General features: G+C 41.9%; 1 protein-coding gene across 4 annotated transcripts in view; it reads right to left on the reverse strand.

Annotated features, from left to right (window-relative positions):
* Nucleotides 1-21,116, reverse strand: part of LOC130379411 (probable E3 ubiquitin-protein ligase HERC3) — a 47,441-nt gene that overhangs the window by 4,573 nt on the left and 21,752 nt on the right. Inside the window, exons 1-21 of one of the 4 annotated variants that reach the window (XM_056586217.1) lie at nucleotides 11,506-11,839; nucleotides 11,199-11,313; nucleotides 11,020-11,096; nucleotides 10,690-10,914; nucleotides 10,278-10,369; nucleotides 9,969-10,099; nucleotides 9,556-9,683; nucleotides 7,530-7,600; nucleotides 7,345-7,451; nucleotides 7,178-7,237; nucleotides 6,959-7,064; nucleotides 6,652-6,832; nucleotides 6,401-6,555; nucleotides 5,828-5,902; nucleotides 5,016-5,123; nucleotides 4,610-4,699; nucleotides 4,161-4,268; nucleotides 3,666-3,806; nucleotides 3,303-3,469; nucleotides 2,088-2,157; nucleotides 1,940-2,001 (exon numbers count right to left, since the gene is read on the reverse strand). In XM_056586217.1, the coding sequence (XP_056442192.1) occupies nucleotides 1,940-2,001; nucleotides 2,088-2,157; nucleotides 3,303-3,469; nucleotides 3,666-3,806; nucleotides 4,161-4,268; nucleotides 4,610-4,699; nucleotides 5,016-5,123; nucleotides 5,828-5,902; nucleotides 6,401-6,555; nucleotides 6,652-6,832; nucleotides 6,959-7,064; nucleotides 7,178-7,237; nucleotides 7,345-7,451; nucleotides 7,530-7,600; nucleotides 9,556-9,683; nucleotides 9,969-10,099; nucleotides 10,278-10,369; nucleotides 10,690-10,914; nucleotides 11,020-11,096; nucleotides 11,199-11,313; nucleotides 11,506-11,722 (2,486 nt within the window). In that variant the 5' untranslated portion in view covers nucleotides 11,723-11,839. Of the gene's footprint in view, nucleotides 1-1,939; nucleotides 2,002-2,087; nucleotides 2,158-3,302; nucleotides 3,470-3,665; nucleotides 3,807-4,160; nucleotides 4,269-4,609; nucleotides 4,700-5,015; nucleotides 5,124-5,827; nucleotides 5,903-6,400; nucleotides 6,556-6,651; nucleotides 6,833-6,958; nucleotides 7,065-7,177; nucleotides 7,238-7,344; nucleotides 7,452-7,529; nucleotides 7,601-9,555; nucleotides 9,684-9,968; nucleotides 10,100-10,277; nucleotides 10,370-10,689; nucleotides 10,915-11,019; nucleotides 11,097-11,198; nucleotides 11,314-11,505; nucleotides 11,840-14,863; nucleotides 17,611-17,750; nucleotides 17,851-17,977; nucleotides 18,162-18,378; nucleotides 18,441-18,518; nucleotides 18,586-19,189; nucleotides 19,357-20,250; nucleotides 20,392-20,707; nucleotides 20,816-21,116 lie in introns of those variants that run through there. The other 3 variants (XM_056586219.1, XM_056586218.1, XR_008895116.1) reach the window with 3 other exon arrangements.

The following is a 21,116-nucleotide window of genomic DNA, read 5'->3' on the forward strand; positions in this document are numbered from 1 at the left end:
CCTGTTATAAACAGGCCATGTCCCTGAGGAGGTCACCACTTCATCCAATGATAGGGCTAGGTGATCTCGGGTCCCAAATTTGTTACTTAGTTATTTCAGACTTAGTGGGTTCTTGGATGTCTCAAGCTTGCTTGTTGGGCAATGAAATGGGATGTGACAAGGCTTGGATAAATGGTTGGGGTAAATTGGTTTGACCCCCCCCTGTTACCCGGATAAGGGGGGGGGGGGGGGGGGAGTTCAGAATCCCGATCCATTTACCGATCGGGATTCTGACCGAGATGAGGAAGGCTTGTTTCGACATGGCACAACCTACTGCCAGTTATAACCGGAGGACATTGGAGAACCTTTTAGAAAAACAACTTGAAACCAAAAATGCTGGACACAGCTAATGCCTAGGGCCGCCCCTTCCTGCGACCAACACATAGCGGCATTCCCGTTGCCGATGTGGTGGGCGTCTGAGCGATCGACGCCGAGCTAGGGGGCCGCTATCGTCTTCCTTCGCTGTGTGGGTCATTTAATTGATCCTTTTGGTTGTTTCATGTAAGCAAGCCGTGTAAGTTTCTGTTGTCCACTACACTGGGTCGTCAGGCTAGAGAGTGGTTCATGCCCTGACAGACGATGAAGCCCTTGTCTTAGGAGCAGTGGTTAATTTGAGCCGGATCCTGCCGGAACAAGATCCGGCACCTCTTAATTTTGGCCTCCCAGTGTTCCGGTACTTATTTGGGCAGATCCGGTACCTCTCATATAAAAAATAAAAAATTGTTAAAATAATAATATGCATACATAAATTTACAGAACAAATCCTAAGAATTTCATGTTGTTTATTAAGATTTAACGTCATTTGAAAATGTCGGAGATCTGTTGACGCACTGAAAGGAGCGGGCCAACATTTACCACGCCCGACAGTTTTGAAATTCGCCGCATCTGAGGAGCAAGCAGCGAGGAAAAAACGATGCATGAACACATGCATGTGCGCCACGCACAAGTTAATAGAAATTACGATAAATTAAATATCACAGAGCAGGATTGTGAACGTTTACAATTTCTCTTGTCAATTTACAATCGGCAAAATGTGCCAGCGTTGGCCGACTAACTCTTTTTAATTAGGATATTGAACCTCCGCGCCTCCTCTTTGCAACGGAATTTGTTTAAGATATAAAAACATTTAATTGAACATACACACATTAAAACAGATATTTTAGTTTTTAAATAAATAGTTGGAAACTAAAATTCATGTTTCCCACAGTGTGCCTCTCTGGCATTGAGCGGGTCTTCAGGATCGCACTCTGCACAACCCAGTCGTTGAAAAAGTCACGGTCAAGCACGACTCCGTAACCGACGCTTTCCAAGCATCGTGGTGATGGCAACATTCTCCGCTAAGGACAGGATCTCACGGAGGGAGGCTGCTGCTTCGCTGTACATTTTCTCCAGCCGCACAGTCCTAGTTTGGCGACATGGCACTGCGTAATCTGACTCGAGAAATGCGATCATATCGCGGAAGACTAACACGTCACATCTCTGGAAAAGACTGCCGTATTTAAAATAGCATGCATATGCATCAGTTATATTCTCAATTTAATTTACAGAGCAATCCCAGCAGAGTATTTAGGTTAACTCTATAAGAGACTTGGATTAGTGTGTGTCTGAAAGGGGGGGGGGGGGGGGGGCATGCCATCACGATGGTGGCCCTCCATCCTGATGTCAGTCAGCCATCACGACGGACGATGACATCGTTCATCGGCGCACAACCCTAGTAGGCAGTGTATTTTTCTTTGTTCCATTACCTCTAACCCCCGTACTAAGTCGCCGGATCCACCCCCCCTCTGCGTTCCGGGACCTCCCACTTTACAAATTAAGCACTGTTTAGGAGGCTTGTGATCTCTCTGCCCAGTGTACCGTGACACTTGCAAATACATACTGTACATACATACATACACACCTGTTGACTTTGGTCAATGGAATGGACTTTCCATTAGGTAGAAGATCCAAATCTTCTGCATCCTACAGAATTAAAGTTGGTGTAAAATTAGAGTGAGGTCTCCATTGTAAGTGCTTTTAAACAGGGTTTAAATCTCATTGGCTCTTACCCCTCCGAAATCTAAGTCTAGGTCTCTAACAGCCTCCTCTTCATCCTCGTCCAGCAGCTTGATGAAACTCCTTTTGGGAGGACAGTTTAAGTTAAGACAACCCCATCAAATTGTAATGAAACACAGGTGAATATGCCAATACAACTGGTAATTTAGCATAGTATGGAGGTTAATACAACTGGCAGTATATTATAGTAGCATAAGAAAGTTGTAGCATAGAATAGCATTACAGATAATGATATTATATAGCAACGGATAGTGTTGTATAGCATAGTATAGAGCAGGGGTACTCAAGTAGAAATGATGAGGGGCCACAAAAAAAAATTTCAGTGACTCAAGGGGCCGGTCGGTATACGTGTGACTGAGGCCGATATATGCTCTGTTTTAGACGTAACGCGTAAGCACGTAAGATACATAACCCCCCCTTGCGCGGTAAAATATCCCCCCTTACGTGCTTAAGTGCGTCGGCCAAAATTCCTGACTATGCGACTAAAACACTACGGCCCTACGCAGCTCGCAAAGACTGTGATTGGCCAGCTAACCACATCCTTTCAGGAGTCTCACATTTCCGGTTTTACAGCATAATAGCGCCATTTTTAAAAGGCCGTGACAGAAGCAAATGAAGAATTTTGAAGAAGGAGAAGAAGAAAACACAACAACGAATTATGATAATTATAAATATAAACAAGCCAGCGATTTCCACTTCCACGCCCACAGATTCGTTCGTTGCTCCCCCTACTGTTCTGGCGGAGAATCCCCTTGCAATACGCGCAATCCTTAAGGAACCTTAAAGGAACCGTAAATCAAAACTTGTCTAAAACAAGTCCCTTGTGTAAATTACGTGCTTACGTCTCTGCGTCTAAAACGACCCTAAATCGGCCTTGACTGCTGCTGAGATGGACTGTCTGCCTCGAGTTTGGGAGGGCTGGAGCGGTCTGTGGGCTGGAGTACTATCTGTTTATCGTTGTAACCCCCAGCCTCGTATTGAGATCGCGGCGCGCGTTTTCAAAATAAGAGCGCCCAGCACGATTATTTTTTTTTTTATTTTTTTTTTTTTAATAATTAAAAAAACTTTTCAAAACAGCTCGAGGGCCATTAATAGACACCCCGCGGGCCACAAAAGGCCCGCGTGCCGCTACTTGAGTATGACTGGTATAGAGTATACTATGGCATATTATAGCATGTCATGTAATGTATAGCATAGAATAGAAGTACTGTGCAACAGTTGGCGACAGCTCCATGAGGTCGTCCAGGGTTGGCTTCAAGCCCAGGAGCTTCTTGAAGAGAGCCATGGGGAAGGGGATGTTCATCAAGCACTGGTTATACAGAGCCATGCCACAGAGCGTGCCCAGTAGGAAGAACTCATCAGTCAGCTGGGCGACCTGGAGAAACCAATCAAAACTGGTATCTTTGTCAGTCACCATGGTTACTGTACAAGTTCATTTACTTTTCTCTACACACAATCCCCTATTGCACCCATAGTGGTAAACTAAATTCATTATTGCTATCTATGCTTTATGCCTTCATCATTAATCTCGAAGTCAGTTTCTTACTGCTACTATACTATTGTTTACGTACCTTCTTGCTGAACCAGGCCACTCCTTCCTTATTCACTTCAAGTATTTGTGGTTCTGCCTCCTTAAGTTCTTTTGCAAGGGTGTTAAAGAATTCCAATGACACACCTCCATCGTCAAGGCCATCTTCCTCCATAAACTTCACCTGTAAACATAAGAGGTTTACCTTTTAAACAATGAGCCAAGGTATTCATATTATAACGATACCAGGTACTATCTATGATTGTTTAATAAAATAGATGCATGGCATGTTGTTTATCTTATCTTGAGAAATGGACTAGAATTTATACATTGATTCAGAACAACTTGAGACCAATTGAATAAATACACAATAAAAAGAAGCCATATACTATGCTAAGATTATGGATAACATAACAAGAAAGAAAAAATGTCAATACACACATTTAGCTAGATTTACCCAAATGTTGGCTAGAGTTATCAGAATTGCACCAACATTAGTACCATGTACGTTAACTGGGGCAATGATTTGCTGACCAACCTTAAGTTTTAATCTTGGGTCATGGAAAGAAGTCCGCAGACATATTAAAGTGTCCTTCAGCACTGTGCCTCGGTGCACATTGAATTGAATGCTTCCTGGCTGCAAATTCTGATATTCACAGGGTGGAGGGAAAGGCAAGAGTAGGTAAAGTCAAATCCGTTTACAGTAAAGTATAGTCAAGTACAGTATAGTAGAGTAAAGTATAGTATCCTCAAGTAAAGTGTAGCATAGCAGGTAGAATATGACGACATGAATATCACTGTATGGCATTGTATGGTAGAACATTGTATAGCATGATGTAGCATAAATCTTAATTAACCTTACAGTGTCAATTTGGCTCTTAACACCGCAGAAATCAACACATTGTGTGGTAGATGTGGAACAATAATCGTATTGGCTCTATGAACTCGATTTATTGACAATATCCTTTTCAATAAATATAATCTCACCGTGGCATTGATCAGATGATACATCCACAGCTTCAGCTTGCATTCTACGGGTAGAATGCAAGGGAACTTCACCAGAGACAACAAGATTCTCTATATATAGAATAACAATTTAGAGGTTATATCTTGATGCATACAAGACAACATTTGAGCAATCTCTTCACACATAATTGGCGCAGCTAGTTCTGGCAGGACACTCTACTCAATTTAAGACCTTCCATCCCAACCAAATGGGGGATTATATATTGCTCCCTGTTTTCAAATGTCGGTATGCTGTTGGTATTCTGTATCTGACAACTGTATGTCCTGCTTTAAATCCTACAGCAGGGAGCACCAGGTAAGAGTGGAACCAAGCCATCTACATGAATGACTCCTGACAGAACAGGAGGTAATGTCTCCAACCACGTACAAAATAATAATTGGTGTTGTTTATTATCCTTAGTCCATCGTTGTCCACCTCCACATGGTAGATTAATCTGTGCTCCTTCTCTGCTTTCAAGGAACACAGTTCTACAAACTGAGGAGAAGAGAAAAATATTGTTAGATGCAGCGATATCTATTTCTATCATTAATTACCGAAAATATAAATACCTCATTACTTTTTTAAGTAACTTAGTTATTTGAGGTCACTATTATCAACCTAGTATGTTATAGAGCTGAATATAAGAGCACTGGGATATGTAACTATACACTCTTACAGGTGTTGGTAATAATCTGTAATAACATTAGTGATCAATTGACTGTTAACTCATCAGAATCACATAGGTCACACAGGATTCTTATTTCACTGATTGTACAATAAATAGAAACATACAGATAAATGTTGAAGATACAAATGAGCTGGTCCGCATTAATGTTTAGACCTAAACAAAGCACCAAATAGTAGTTGTGCAGGAAACTTTTATGGTATTGCTGGATAAAGTTCTTCCAGTTGCATATTATGTTGGTGGAGCCAAATAATTAATAAATAAACTATAAAATCATGATCTGTTGGAGCTTATTAATGTTAATTAATAAGTGGACCTTTAGGGTTGTATAAAAGCTTTATGATTATCATCGGCACTCAGCCTTTGGCCTTGTATTTATGACCAAACACTACCATTCTAATCCTCAGTAGAACAGCAATACCTTTGCTTGATATTGCTTAAAGAGAGAGAGCCTCATATAAAACTTTTTTTTTTTCGCAAGAGGTGCCTAATTATTATTTTGTTAAATACTCACCGTCTCGATAGTATTTATGACTGTCGTCACATGGAAAACACTATCTGCGAGGCACCGTGAACCTTTACTGCTGGCCTGCAGTCAGGACAACATTATTATTCAGTTATCCAGCAACACACTTAAATCTACAACTTCAACTAAAACAACTTAGATTGAATTCAGATACATGTCATTACAGGGGAATCATCACATTCGTATATTTTTCTAAAATAAATGGGTACTGATTCATACACGTGAATAGAAAAATTACATTTAATTCAACATCGAGGCCCAACAAAATAGTTGGCCTATTGACCAAATTGGAACAATATAGAATGAAAATCCGTCTGAAAATAGAATGAAAAGACGGTTGGCTTCATGTTTAGTGCTCTTATGCAAGAAAATATCTAAGTGTGATGGTTCCCCTTTGAGGAGCAGCTAGGGGGGTTTAGGAACCTTGTCCTAGATTAGGCTGCAGATGTGGTTGACCTTTCGAACCTTAGGAGTCGAACACAACTTGCCACTAAGCTTATCCTTCCACTTGACTTGAATTTTGTCATCAGACATCCTCCACCATTTACAGTAAACACTCACAGAATGAAGCCTTTGCAAAACCCCTGCTGTCTTCATAAAGAGGTTGGTTCTCTCTCTGTTTTCCACATCTAAGGAGGAGAGGTGCTTCCTGGACACGTTGCAGAAGGTCTCCACTGCGGATCGGTAAAAGGCAGGTGTCCTGGACCACAGTCCAACTGCATCAATCACAGACACACAGCGGACGTTTAACAGCTTTGGAAAACACAATGCAGTGCATTTGTTGTTCTTAATCAGTTATTTTTGTCTATTACCAAGGACTGCCACTCTGTCTGGGTGCAGAGAGAGCAAGGCATCAGCCACCCCCATAGAGAGCTGTTGGAGCTGCGGTACCTGCAGCAGCTCCACCAGCAGGTAGTAAACCCTCAGGCCTTCAAACCCGACCGGCTGCCCAGTCAACGAGGGCAGGAGACAGTCTCTGACGACGGTCTCCACCTAAAGCATCGTTCAGGACAAAGTCATTTACAGCGTTGTCAGTGTTTGACTCTGAACACGGAATGATACATTTTATTTTATAAAGGTGGAGAGAGAGGCTGGTATCTTCACTAGATGTTGTTGTACCTCCTGTAGCACTTTAGCTTTTGTCGCTAGCTTGGCCAAAGCTGTGCTGAGAAGAACCAAGTCCAAGCCAGAGCACGTGGCTGAGGTCTGGTAGTGCTTGTCATCGCTATTTGAAAAAGTTGACCATAAAATACAATTCCTATCTTGAATATCATTGAACGATCAACTTGAAATTATATTTATGAAAGGAATTAAATCAAAAGATTTAAAATGCGTTACCTTCTGTCAAGAAAGCTGGCATTCAAGGAAGACGTGGAGGAGAATATATCCTTGATCTTTCTAGAAATTAATAAAAACTTCAGCAAAGGGCATATTAAATATATTGATCTAAACAAGTTTACGTTCATATCAGATATCATAGTGTGATTGAAAGATATGGAGCTTACTTTCGGATTTGCTGCCATAATTTTGGTTTTTGACACTTTGAAAGCCAAAAATCAATGGTGTCCATATCCAGAGCTGTAACAATCCCCGGAAGATCCTTCTCAGGCTCCTGGAAGACATCCCCAAGTTAACTAACCAAGCATGTGGAATGTCTCCAAACGAATTAATACAAAATACATACACATACCTGACTGAGAGAACAAAGGGCCAAAGATTGGTTTCCTCCAGCAAATATTTGCTTTATACTACAGTCATCTCCTTCATGAAAAAGAACCACAACATACATGCATATGTAAATATATATATATATATATACATAAAGATAAAATAAAGAAGTCATAAAGTTGAATAGTATGATTATGAAAACATTATGAAACATTGTTCCTGACGTCTAACTACTTAAAGTGTGCTGGCTGTGTGCCGTGAGTAGGGGTGTAACGGTACACAAAAGTATGGAAGTAAATCTGTGCCATCGGATTTTGAAAATAAAAAGCCATTGAATTCTAAGCACTGAATATTTATGCATTGAAATAACGTATCTCGATTTTTGGCCTTTGAATTTAACTCAATAAATCATATCCAGCTTTATTTTTCAATGTTAAACAATTCAAAATCAAATATTCAACGTTAAAAAATTCAACGTAAAGTCCCCAAATTCAGCATGCCAAGTTCAGCTACAAAATTCAATCTCTGAAAATTCAGTGTTAACATCCGGGAACCCAAGGAAGAGCAATCAAACCTAGATGCTAGATCGCGGTCAAGCAAGGAGCGCGGGAATAAGATCGTCACTCGCTGGTTCTTTCTTTCTTGATACAAACGATAATCCTAAACAGCATTCTACACACAGCCTATAATAGGAAATGCTCAAAGGTAAATCAACGTCAGTAAACACTGACTGTAGCTTTTGATAACCATGTAGTCAAATAGTCATTTTCCGAAGGTTGACTAAAACAAGCGCTCTTTGCTAGAGGTCGGCAATACCCGCCGTCACGCAATGACGTCTGTTAGGAAGAGTGGAGTCCAATTCATTTTAAACAGTGCTGTCTTTTCCTATGTTCGAAAGGAAGCAGTTTTTCCTCTCTCCTTGACCCGATGACGTTTTCCACAAAGGTTAAGGAAAGGAGGCATAAAGGTGAGGAGATTTGACTATTCGTAGAGGCCCATGGAGTCGGATTATGGAGTAGGATACTTTGGCTAAACGGTCGGAAGCCTTTTCCGACTTCAAGTCATCGCAAAACAAGCCTTTTCGCCATATTAACGCTATGTACGCCACATTTACGAACGGCGGTCCAACTCTGTAACCACACCGAAGTGCCTGTACTGTGACGGTTCGGTACAAGCACGTGTAGCGTTACACCCGGCCCGTGAGTGGTTGGGTCTTTGGGATTGTCGGTAGGCCTAATAAGAGAAGTTAATAATAAGTAAATACACAAATGCCGCTTTTCCACCACACATGTAGGTCGACTCGACTCGACTCGACTCGACACGACTCGACACGGTAGCAGCACGGGTCGTTTTCCACCGCAAATAGTACCTCCTGGACGTGGGCGGGGTCGGCTGCGCGAAAGGGCCGTGACGTATTTTTGTACGCAACGCAAACAACACCTACGCAACCCACACATGGACAGAACCCACATAACAACAATGGAGGACATCGATGCAATGGTATTATTAGCTGGCATGTTGAAGAAGTTGAAGAAGTGGAATATGTTGGCTGCGGCCCTACTATGGCTGTTACCAGCATGGTTGTCATGTCGCTCTCGTGACTTCGTCACACTCTCTGGCCAATCAGTGGCCGGCCGTCTGCCGACGTCACCTTTTAGCATCGGCTCAGCTCGCTTGGAACCTTGAGCGAGGCGGTACTAAAAAAAGGAGCCACTTCAGGTACCAGATACCATGTTTTCGCGGTGGAAACGCCAAAAATGCGAGCTGAGTTGAGTCGAGTCGAGTCGAGTCGAGCTGGTACCATGCAGTGGAAAAGCGGCAAAAGAGAGGTATGGGCTGTCTAGCAGACAATATATTATAGGATTTGATTTTATTAACATTATTAAAATCGCTATTTTACATGATGTGTCCAGGTAAGTTTAAGATACAAGCTAGTTGAAATGTTTCACAGTGTGACTGTAACCCCAGAACCAAGGTAAACAAAACATGAAAATGCTTCCTGAAGCTCCTTTACCCTCAACTTAACCCTGAACTGCGTGACTTCCTACCATGAGGCAGCAGAACAGGCAGAGGCACCAAACAGTCTGTGGTGAGCCTGTTTCCAAGCTGGCCTTCTTCTCCACGACCAAATGAATAGATCTTCTTTGTTGGGCCTACTAATGCCATGGTGTGGTTGCTGCAGAAAATAAATAGTAAATATATCAATGTTAAATAGATTATAATTAAATATGCGGATGATTCATATATACATAGATTCAGTCGAATAGTACACTGGCTGTAATCTTTGTCTTCCAGGCAAAAAGTACTGGGTTCGATCCCCAACATCCACAACCTCAGCCCTGGGCATTCTTGAGCAAGATGACCACCCTCTACCTGCTCCTTAATGACTTAAGTCGCTGTAGGTCACTTTGGATTGAAGCGTCTCCTAGTGAACAGTAGTGAAAAGATGAAGACAGAGTACCTGCCACAGGAGACCTGGGTGACCGCTGCGCCCCAGAGTTCAGCCACCACACGAGGGGTCCGCTCATTCAGCAGAGAGTTGTGTCCCAGCTGCCCACAGCCACCGCTGCCAAAGGTCAACACCACGCCTCCCTAAAGGAACACACAAGGAAATACACACTCAGCCTTTTTTATCTTTAGGGTTATTTTTGTATTGAGTTCACTAAAGTGACTATGGAAATTAGATGAAATTGAGATTACATTGATTGAGTGTTTTCTTTAGACATGGCTAAATGCAGTCATTACGAGAAGAATATTTGAATATAGCTACCTTTGTCAGAACAGCAGTGTGTCTTGCACCACAAGAAATGGAAACAGTCTTCTTAAGGTTGAGACGCTCAACTGTCACTGGAGTAGATCTGTCTGAAGACATGAATTGAAATACAAATTCACACATTCAAAAGATCTCCCAAGTTTAGTTCACATAATCTCCAGGATAACAGTATGTGACCAGATGAAGTGTAAGAGAAATAAATAACATTAAGATATAAACTGTGTAATGTCTAGGCTGAATTGGGATTAAAGGCCAATCATTGTGTTACCAAGTGAGCAGATCAACACCTGATCGGCTCTCAGGAAACAAGCAACTAATGGTCCTATCATCCTCAGCCTTATCATGAAACTAAATAGTTTATTCAGTCAGAATCTCCTGACTAAAGAGAACATTCCCACAGGCCTTATACCTGTCGTGTCTCCAAGACCCAGTTGACCGGCGTCATTCTGCCCCCAGCCGAATACGGTTCCAGAGACAGACAAGGCCAGAGTGTGGGCTCCCCCAGCGGTGACCTGGACTAGGGGTACCCCTGACAGGGCTGCCACTGGTGTAGGGGACGGGACGACAGAGGTCTCTGGGAGGGTGAGACCCAGTTGTCCCCGAGTGTTGCTGCCCCAAGACAATGCTTGTCCATCTGAAAGCAATATGTATAGGCAACAGTATCATGAAAAATAGTTTCCATTGTTGTATGCCTAACAATAGTAGGCTAAATCCAGTAGGATATAGACCTATAGCCTACCTTCAGTTAAAACGATGGAATGTTGGTCTCCACATGCGACCTGAATGATCCTTTTTTTAAGGACGTTTTTGAGCGATCTAAATCACAGTGAAACAAGGAAACATAGTTGTTGAATAGTTTTAAAACGCGGTAGACAAACCTTTCCCATATTATGACAACAATGACGACTAAGACATCACCTTGGAATGGCAGATGCACTGAGTTCCACATAGAGGACAGAGCCATCCCGGGACAGCAGGAGAAGACTAGAGTCCCCTGAACTTGAAGCTACAACGTGTTTGCACTTGACACTCGCTAGAAAAAATAAATATAGTCAGGAGCAGGGACATGTCCAGGAAAACAGTTGTGTTGTTTATGCAAATAGTTGTATAGTCCTAGTTGTTGTTTGTGGACGGATTGTTAAATGCAATAGGGCTATTTCTCATAACGCTGTACAATTTTTGTCACTTATATCCAGATAGACAACTTTGTGCTAAAATTACTCACTGGTTTCACCGAATGTCCCATTTCCATCTTGGTCCCTTTGCCGCCGAAGAAAGTATGAAGATCCATCACTTTTGGTAAACGTTACCGTTGAATTAGTGGCAGAGAAACTCGTTATTATCGGTTTGGTCGATGGTACGAACTGAAAGTCTTTCTCTGAGTCTCGGTTTTCTGCCAAATCATTCGGCCTCGCTAAATTAATTTCTCCCCATGAAAACATTATTGCTTTCCAGATGTTTCCACCATGACAGTGACCTAAAATGTAAACGCCCAGCTCAACTCACAATAGCCAAGCTCAACTCAAAGCGTCCCAGCAGGAATCGAAACTGAAACTGAATATTATCTTTTTTTCTGAATTGAAACTCTAGAATGACGACACATCCGCATGCAGCCCTTACAAAGCTTAATTTCAATTGTATTGTAAATTGTATATATGTAACAAAAATATATAAAAGTGCAATTTGTGTTTGCGATATAATTTGTGTTAGTGTTGCTTTTGATGAATGGCTCAACAATAATAAGAGAGTGAAAGACTTATCCCCATTCTGCGACCCACCGAAATGTGTGACCCCAGGGTGCGCTGTTGCATATTTTCTGCAGTATGCACGAGTTTGAAGCGTAAACGGGCATGACAAAGACATACATAAAGGTGCTTAATAAATACATTTCATTGAGTTGATTAGCGCTCTACAGACCCATACAATGGATAGGGCGTTTAGTACGGTCCTTCACCGTTGCTTCTTTACCCATAAAAAGCTACAGTCAGTGTTAAATTACGCTGATATATTTACCTTTGAGCATTTCCTATTATAGGCTACTGTGTATTATCCCCTTTCGCACGTTGGATTTGCAACTCGCGATTGCGCAGTGCAAAACGACATTTAAAAGAAATTGCAATTTTGAGTGTGCTGGTGGATGTTTCTGTGGGTGGATCATGGGGTGGATGCCTGCAGCGGATGTTCGTGTGGATGGATGTCTGCAGCCAGACCCCTCTCATCCCCTTAGGGTGGCCTGTTCCTGAAATTGGGATTATTGATAAACATTTAAAATTAAGTGCTGCTTTGAGTTTTCATGACTACTTGGAAGGGGTCCCTGATGCTGCTTTTCTTAAGGGGAATTAAAGAAACCCAAGTCAATCCCTTCAAGGTCCTGATAAACAGGAGTTGCTATTACAAAGCCCCGCATAAAACAAATTAACAAGATGACTTCAGTGGGAAGTAGAAGCGTCACTCCTCAATTTACTTGAGTCAGAATTATTTTATTTCCCAGGTATATTTGCAAATACAGTGAAAAGTTAAATGCATTAATTGTGAAAAGCATGTGTTGTAAAATGTAATTTGTTAAAAATTATAGTTAATTCAACAGAAACTCTTTTGCTAAGACATTAGCCTTTGACCAGTACAGTTGCATAGAAAGTCACTCAAAAAGTAAATCTTATTAATCTATTAACCTCGTAGTCAATACATTTTTACATTCTGATAGTAATCAAAGCAGCAACATTATTTAATACATTTCCAACATATAATCACATACTGTAAAATTGAAAATGAATACTATGACTAGTCTGTTGTTAATGCAGGCCTTTGGCGATCATATTAATAAGGCGTTTACTTATTCATGATGACTTCTTCATAACATTATTAATTCATGGTTCTTGGTTTACCAAGAACAATGCAGTGTTACCTGTGTAAATACAATAACATAATCATGCAATTAGACAGTGTTCTGCCTGAACGCGTTCATTGAACGCGTTCAGGCAGAACACTGTCTAACTCGAACTCGGTCTAACACTGTCTAATGAACTCGGTCATATTTTGGGCGAACGTGAACCATCGGACTGTATTACTGCCTGATGAACGTTACTGTGAACTCGTTCATTCTGGGGTCTGTGAACGGCCCGCTCACGTGGTTTAACTTCGTTCAATAGGCGGGTTATTTGTTTATCAACACGGCGGATGCGCACGCAGAACGCCGTCTTGTTTGACCGGTTGCCATGGTTATATCCGTGTGGTTAATTTGCAGTCGCGGTGAGTCAGCTTACTGTTACATTAAACTGTAATCAGAAAACACGGTTATATGCTATAGACCCTATAGTATCTGTTGTATAAAGGCTGGGACGAATTTCAAATTATAAATATGTACACTTTATGTTGAAAGTATAGACGTCACGATACCAATTGAAACTAATGGCGCAGTGATTATTCTTCAAAACGAGAGCTGTTAAATTGTTAAAAATGAATTAAACTGTAATCAGACAACACGGTTTTATGCTATAGACCCTAGAGTATCTGTCGTATAAAGGCTGGGACGAATTTCAAATTATAAATATGTACACTTTATGCTGAAAGTATATACGTCACGATTCCAATTGAAACTAATGGCGCGGTTTACTATTCTTCAAAACGAGAGCTGTTAAATTGTTAAAAATGAATTAAACTGTAATCAGACAACACGGTTATATGCTATAGACCCTAGAGTATCTGTGGTATAAAGGCTGAGACGAATTTCGAATTATAATTATGTACAATCCATAACGTTAGCTCTCTGGCTCATAGCTCAGCCACTAGAATACCTCCTAGAATCATTGCTTGTTGGCCGGAAACGGAAAGGGCTAGAACCGAGCGAAAAGACTATAACCAAACGTGAACACCCCCCCTTTCCGTTTCCGGCCAACGAGCTAAGAGTCTAAAGGTACGGCCACACCAACCGCGTTACTCGCGTAAGACGCGTATAAAATCGGCAATTTTTCCATAGGGAACCATTGGTTTACGCGCGTATGAGCTGCGTAGATGCGTTACATGCGCTAAAGCAACATTTTAGCCGCGTTAGCTGCGTATGAGCTGCGTATATACGCACCTAACGCACCTACGCGCCTATGCCCGGAGTTCAAAAAATTTAACTTTCAACGCTCCAACGCGTGATGCTTAGCCGCGATAGCCAATCAGCGTGGAGCTTGACCCGACGTCACTGGCAGAGAGTAGTGACGCTTGCACAGAAGCATACGGCCGACATCTTTCTTTATTCTGGGTGGAAATAGTAACATAGTTACGCCATTAAATGCGTTTATGTAAACATTTTTAGCGAGAAATGTGCATTTTACTTTCATAATGTTCGCTCGGTGAATGTGAAGGATGTTTGGTTTGATAGTTATGACAAAGAGGGAACGCTCCATTCACTTGCATGGACAGCGTCTCTGGTTGCTATGCAACCTCAACGTCTTGGCGGACTATATCTCTGCTGATCAACACTACGAATGCAGGAAACACACCAGACACACTATGTGAAGTTATTTAACCCAATTATTGTTATTTATATCCGAGATTATTTAATCTAACCCGATCTAAGCTCTATCATGCACCCAAACACGGCGGCGTTTGGGTTTCCTTCCTCGGACTCCTAAATCCAGCGCAGCCACAGGCGCGTAGCTGCGTAGGACCTTTTTTGACACAAAATGGTCAAGCAACATTTTAGCTGCGTTACGCGCGTAAATCTTACGCGGGTTACGCGTTTGGTGTGTTCGTACCTTAAGAGTCTTCCAACCGAAATCAATGGGATTTACAAAAGGCGCTAAATGTGCAATAAAACACGATAGAAACAGTATTTCACTACGATACTTGATTCAACCACTCTATTTTAACCTAGACAAAGCACAAAGGAGGCTCAATGTTCAAAATACTGGAAAAAACATCATAGCTCACAGCAACATATTGAAAAAAAGAACTAAGAACTACGTAGTTCATTTTTTGGAACCGTGAACTTAGTTAGAAATTATGAATTATGAGCGTTTAACTGAACTAGTTCATTTTAAAATTTGTGAACTGAACATTGAACTAGTTCACGTAGAAAGTGAACTTTCCCAACACTGCACGGCATTACATAAAACTGCAAGTAGCTTATTTTTCTTCTCGAACGAAGCCATTAAACTTTAAGCTTTACGTCTATCTGTTAATGATCATTATTGTTGGTTGTTAGCTTAGCACATACCAGCCCCCTCAGTGTTTCCCCTATATACATGATGAATTTGATGTTTGGTTTTTTTGTTTGGTTTTTGCATGATGAATTTCATGAATTTCTTTTTTTAACGAGAGAAGAGGAGAGCTTCAGCTTATCTCTTTAAAATACTGTCACGATCCTACTGTTGGGTAATGTTATGTTGGTGGGTAACTGGTTGTCGTGCTAACTTTGGGAGTGGCTCCCTTGATTGGCCTTGATTATGGTCACCTGAGGGATCCACGATGGCGGACAGAAGCAAGATGGTGTCTGGATAGACAGCATGATGCCCAGACTTTGTTGCACTCAGAAACCATACGATTTTGTAAAACCTATTTGCCCATATACAAGGACAGTACCAGGATTAGGGATTCCTACAGGGAACGTGGCCACTCCTTTGTCGTGTATGCCTGTCAAGTGTTCGTCTATGTTATATGTCACACAATAACCCAACGGGACAGGCTACCGTTTACCCCAACGCTTGGGCTATCCCTCAACAAGAGAGAGAAGGACCAGAGCTCGCCAGGAATCAACCCAGGTGAGTCACTGCACACGTGGCCGGAAGCTAGTTGCCTGCCAGCTGTGGTTTGTTACCACTCATGTGTCTCGACTCCTGCCCAGACAGAGAGCCGTTTTGAATATCCAGTAGGGTCGTGACAATACGAATGTTCGATTATTTTGCGCTACCCAAAATAAAATAACATTCTGTGCGCTACGGACGCTGGATATGCGCTTCATATCCAGGTCAATTCACACACTTTTGAGTAAAGCATATAAACGGAGAGGAGAGCAGAGCTCCGCCTTATCTCTTTAAAAAACGAATGTTATTTTGCCCTACGGAAGCTTCATATCAAGGTCAATTCACACACCTGAGAGTAAAGCATATGAACGGAGAGGAACTTCCGTAAAGTTGGAAATAAATTGGCAGATTCGGAGTTTGCGGTTCAATAGATCAGTGAAACATCGTTGCGACACAATTGACCCCTCTAGCTAAGCACCTCTAGTAATGTAGTAACCTATAGAACCCAAATCCAAACGAGCCGTCTTTAGGGAACGGTGAATTGCATTGGCTTCTGTGAGCTGTAGGCTTTCAACCGAGAGCTTAGGGACCGTCTGCAAAGTGCACAACTGAAAACGAGCACAATGGTAAAATTTAAATAGCGGCGCCATTATTGACTCTAGAGCCCTAAAGCGGTTTCCATATAGGCATGGTTATTGCAACCTTTAGTTTTGAAAAATATATCTCTACTTATATTTAAGGAATTTATTTTTAGCAAAAATCAACATACTTTTTTTATAGCAACAATTTCAGTAGCGTCGCCACTATTGACTCTAGAGCCCCAAAACTTGTTCAACAGAAGCATTGCCTCTTTATGGTCCTATACGACCTTTGTGATGGGGAGAGGGGAAGATGCATTGGTTGGAGGCACAGACCTTCTCGATTGTTGTAGTATTTGTGTTATGTGATTTTACTGTAGAGGGTGGTTGTTGATATAATATATCTTTTGTAAAATAAATGTAAATAGTTGTTTTAAAGATTTCACTTGTATTATGTTTAATCTCTCCATATTTTTCCCTGCTCATTAATTTGCACAAATGTACTGTATGTACACCCTTTTGGTGCCGGAAGACACGTAGAAACCTCCCGGCAGGGAGCGCTTTTCGAGCACACAAAAAGATTTGCCAGCGAAAAAATCCATTTAAACTCCGCTGCTGTAGCTCAATCCTAGGGGAAACACTGTCTCTAGTGCAATTAACACAAGCCAGCTTTCTACTTTGACACAATTTCAGAATTGTGTGGTCCACCAACCACAAGTGAAATTTATATGATTCGAATTATAATCAGCAAATTTGTCCATTGATATGCCACCATACGTAGCAGTCTCGATTAGGTTAAACTATTTCATTGCAATCCAAAAGTATCACAATACTTGACCGCATGAAGGAGTTTCTGACGAAGTGTTTGGATGTTCCTGTAGTTGGGGAGAATCAAAGTCCAGTAGCATGTCGCGGCCATTGGATAGTACAGCTCAGGCTCTGGGTAACACGACAACTTGATGATTATCTTGATTGTTGAACTGCGAACTTTGGGAATTCTGTCCGTTCCAGATAGGAATTCTTATGAAGAGGAAAAGGAAGTTTTACATGTCTATTGGTTGTTATTTATATGGTTTTAATTGATATAATAATGGAGGCAATCAATGAAATAGCAATAACAATGTATACAAGTATTGATGTGTTGTGTTGAGTTTATTTACTGAGGAAGTCCTTCTTCTGCTCCACGGAGAACTCTCCCAAGACAATCCAAAAGTTTTGGATGACTTCATCATTGGATGTGCAGCCTTGATATTTTGCATTCTGTAGTAAAAGATACATTTTGAAGCATGAACATTTCTCACTCACATAAATATATAGATATATCTATATAAAAAGACGTATACTGTGGCGTCTGGTGTATTTGAAGGGTTAGGGATGGATGTCTGACCTGTCTCAGATCATCCCAGTTGAAGACCTCCTCTCCTTTGAGGAGCGTCATGAGTTGATCAGGGAGGAACATTCTCCATGCAGGTGAAGGGCAGCCTTTAGAGAAGCCTTTTTCAAACTTCCTGAACTGATGCTTCACCGAGCGGCTGAACACCATGTCCACTTGGAGGTCCACATATTTCTGCCTGGGTTCGATACACATGTGTCTTTGAAGCATTGTAGTCTGCTCTAAAATCTCATAAATAAGAACAAGCGCACCAGCAACACACATGCATAGATGCCATGCATACATACATAAACACACAGGCACACTTGCACATACGTACATACATACATCGACCCCCACACACACACACACACACACACACACACACACACACACACACACACACACACACACACCTGTTGACTTTGCTCACTAGAATGGACTGTCCATTGGGTAGAAGATCCAAACCTTCTGCATCCTACAGAAGTAAAATTGATGATTAAAGTGAGGATCGGTCTTCTTTTCTAGCAGAATTTTAAAAAGCATAAGCTCTTACCCCTCCGAAATCTAACTGTAGGTCCTCAACAGCCTCCTCTTCATAGTCCAACAGTTCCTTTAAGCTTCTGTTGGAACGATCGTGAAAGTAAAATCAACCCCCGTCAAATTGTAATGAAATACAGGGAATACGCCAATACAACTAGTTTAGAATAGTACAGAATTATTACAGTAACCCAAGTAACAAGTAAGTAACCCCATCAAATTATTATGAAATGGGGGTACATACAACCAGGCCTGAGTGTTCGTAGGCCCCCTGAGAGGGGATCTTACAATGAAGATGTGGGGGGGGGTTCAAGTGGCCAATGGGCCCAGCCAGTGGACCAGCTAGTGGCCCCCTTTTTTATTGGCCCATGAAAGGCCTCTGATCTTTGTAAGCCCAAAACAAAAATCACATTGTCTCGGGCCTACGCCGATCGGGGGGCCTATCATGATCTGCAGCTCACGATAGGCCCCCCGATCGGCGTAGGCCCTGGGGCTTCAGCCCAGGTAAGCCCGTGCATTAAGGTGGCCATGTATACAATTGGTAATATAGTGTATAGTGGTTGTATAGCATTGCATCACTTAGCATAGCATGGCATATTATAGTGTTGAATAGAAAAGCATAGTATAGTGTTTTACAATAGATCATATATAGCACGGCATGTAATGTGTAGCATAGTTTAGAAGTACTGTGCAACAGTTGGCGACAGCTCCATGAGGTCGTCCAGGGTTGGCTTCAAGCCCAGGAGCTTCTTGAAGAGAGCCAAGGGGAAGGGGATGTTCATCAGGCACTGGTTATACAGAGCCATGCCACAGAGCGTGCCCAGTCGGAAGAACTCATCAGTCAGCTGGGCGACCTTGAGGGAGCAGCCCATAATATAATTAGCGTCGTCATTTGACAAAACAATAAATAATGACGGATGGGTGGATGATTGATGCATGATGAGTGGATGGATGAGTGGAAGAGTTGATGGATGGATGGATGAGTGAATGGAATAATGGATGGATGGATGGAAAGATGGACAGAGGAACAGAAACATGCTACATTTTCCCACCATTGAAAATATGTTGAAAAGCCATTGATCCATTCGATAACGATGTTAGAAAATCTCACAAATGCTTAATTGAACAGCGGCGTAATGCGGGCGTTTAGCAGAACCCAAGTGCACAGACACACGACTGGCGCAGGATGAGTAAAAGGCTTTATTTGGGGACAGGATCGACAAACAGAGGGTAGTCGGCAGGCAGAGGTCGGCAACGGGAGGGCAGATGAACAGACCAGGAATAGGGAACGGGTAAGCAGACAAACCGACAGGGACTCGACGGCAGGCGGGATAGTCAGACAGGCAGGGATCGGCAACGGGGGGGGGGGCAGGCTGGTGGATCAGCAGCCGGAGACAGAAGAGCAGACAGACCGACAGGGGCTGGGCGGCAGGCAAGGTAGTCAGACAGGCAGGAATCGGCAACAGGCAGGATGGGAGAAGAATCAGGAGTCAAGTTGAGGGAAAGCTCTGAGAAACTGGAGACAATCTGGCAGGGAATGTTTGGAAGGAGAGGACTGATATAGGGGGAGCAAAGGTGAAGGTGGTTGGGTTAATTAGGAGAGATCAGGGTGCCAGACAGGTGAATGAGAAAACAAGGGGCGGACCATGACAAGCGGATAGTTTAACAAATCAACTGACAATAAACTAAAAATAAAAACGAGAAAACACTGCACCTTTAATCCCTACACAAAAATAATGTATACGTACATTCTTGCTGAACCAGGCCACTCCGTGCTCGTTCACTTCTAGCATTTGTGGTTCTGCCTTCTGAAGTTCTTTAGCAAGGAGGCGAAAGAACTCCATTGACACACCTCCATCATCAACACCATCTTCCCCATTAAACTTCACCTGTAAACATAAGAGGTTTTTCAGGGAAAAGACCTTGAGAAATGTATTACAATTTAAATATTTTGAATTCACCTGATCCCTGGATTCAGAACACTAGAGAATCGTGACTAGTGTGGTAATGTTACACTGATGAAGTCCAATGAATTAATGCACAATAAAAAAAATACCAATACTACATCAATCATCCAATGTAATTGGAAAAATGAACTCTACAAACTAATTTAGCTAGATTTATCCCAATGATGGTTAGATTGATCAGAATTGCACCAACTTTATTACCATGGACGTTAACTGGGGAAATGCATTGCTGACCAACCTGAAGCTTTGATTTTGGGTCATGGGATGACGTCCGCAGAAATTGAAAAGTGTCCTGCTGCACTGTGCCCCGGTTGACATTGAATTGAAAGACTCCTGCCTCAAAATACTGATATACAGAGTGGAGGTGAAGTCAAGAGCAGGTCAAGTCAAATCCATTTGCACTATACTAAAGTATTGTCAGTTAATGTAAAGTCAAGTATAGTACAAAGTGTAACAAAGCATAAATCACAGCATAGTATAACATAGCACATCAATGTATGGCATGGCGTTGTATGGTATGGTACTTCATAGTATAGCATAGCATAATGTAGCATATAGCTTTATTACATTTCAGTACGTTTACATGCACCGCTTGATCCGATTATAGCCATAGTGTGGCTTTCTAGGAGCGCAGAAATGAACAGTTT

Source organism: Gadus chalcogrammus, chromosome 3, assembly GCF_026213295.1.
Source record: "Gadus chalcogrammus isolate NIFS_2021 chromosome 3, NIFS_Gcha_1.0, whole genome shotgun sequence".
NCBI lineage: Eukaryota > Metazoa > Chordata > Actinopteri > Gadiformes > Gadidae > Gadus > Gadus chalcogrammus.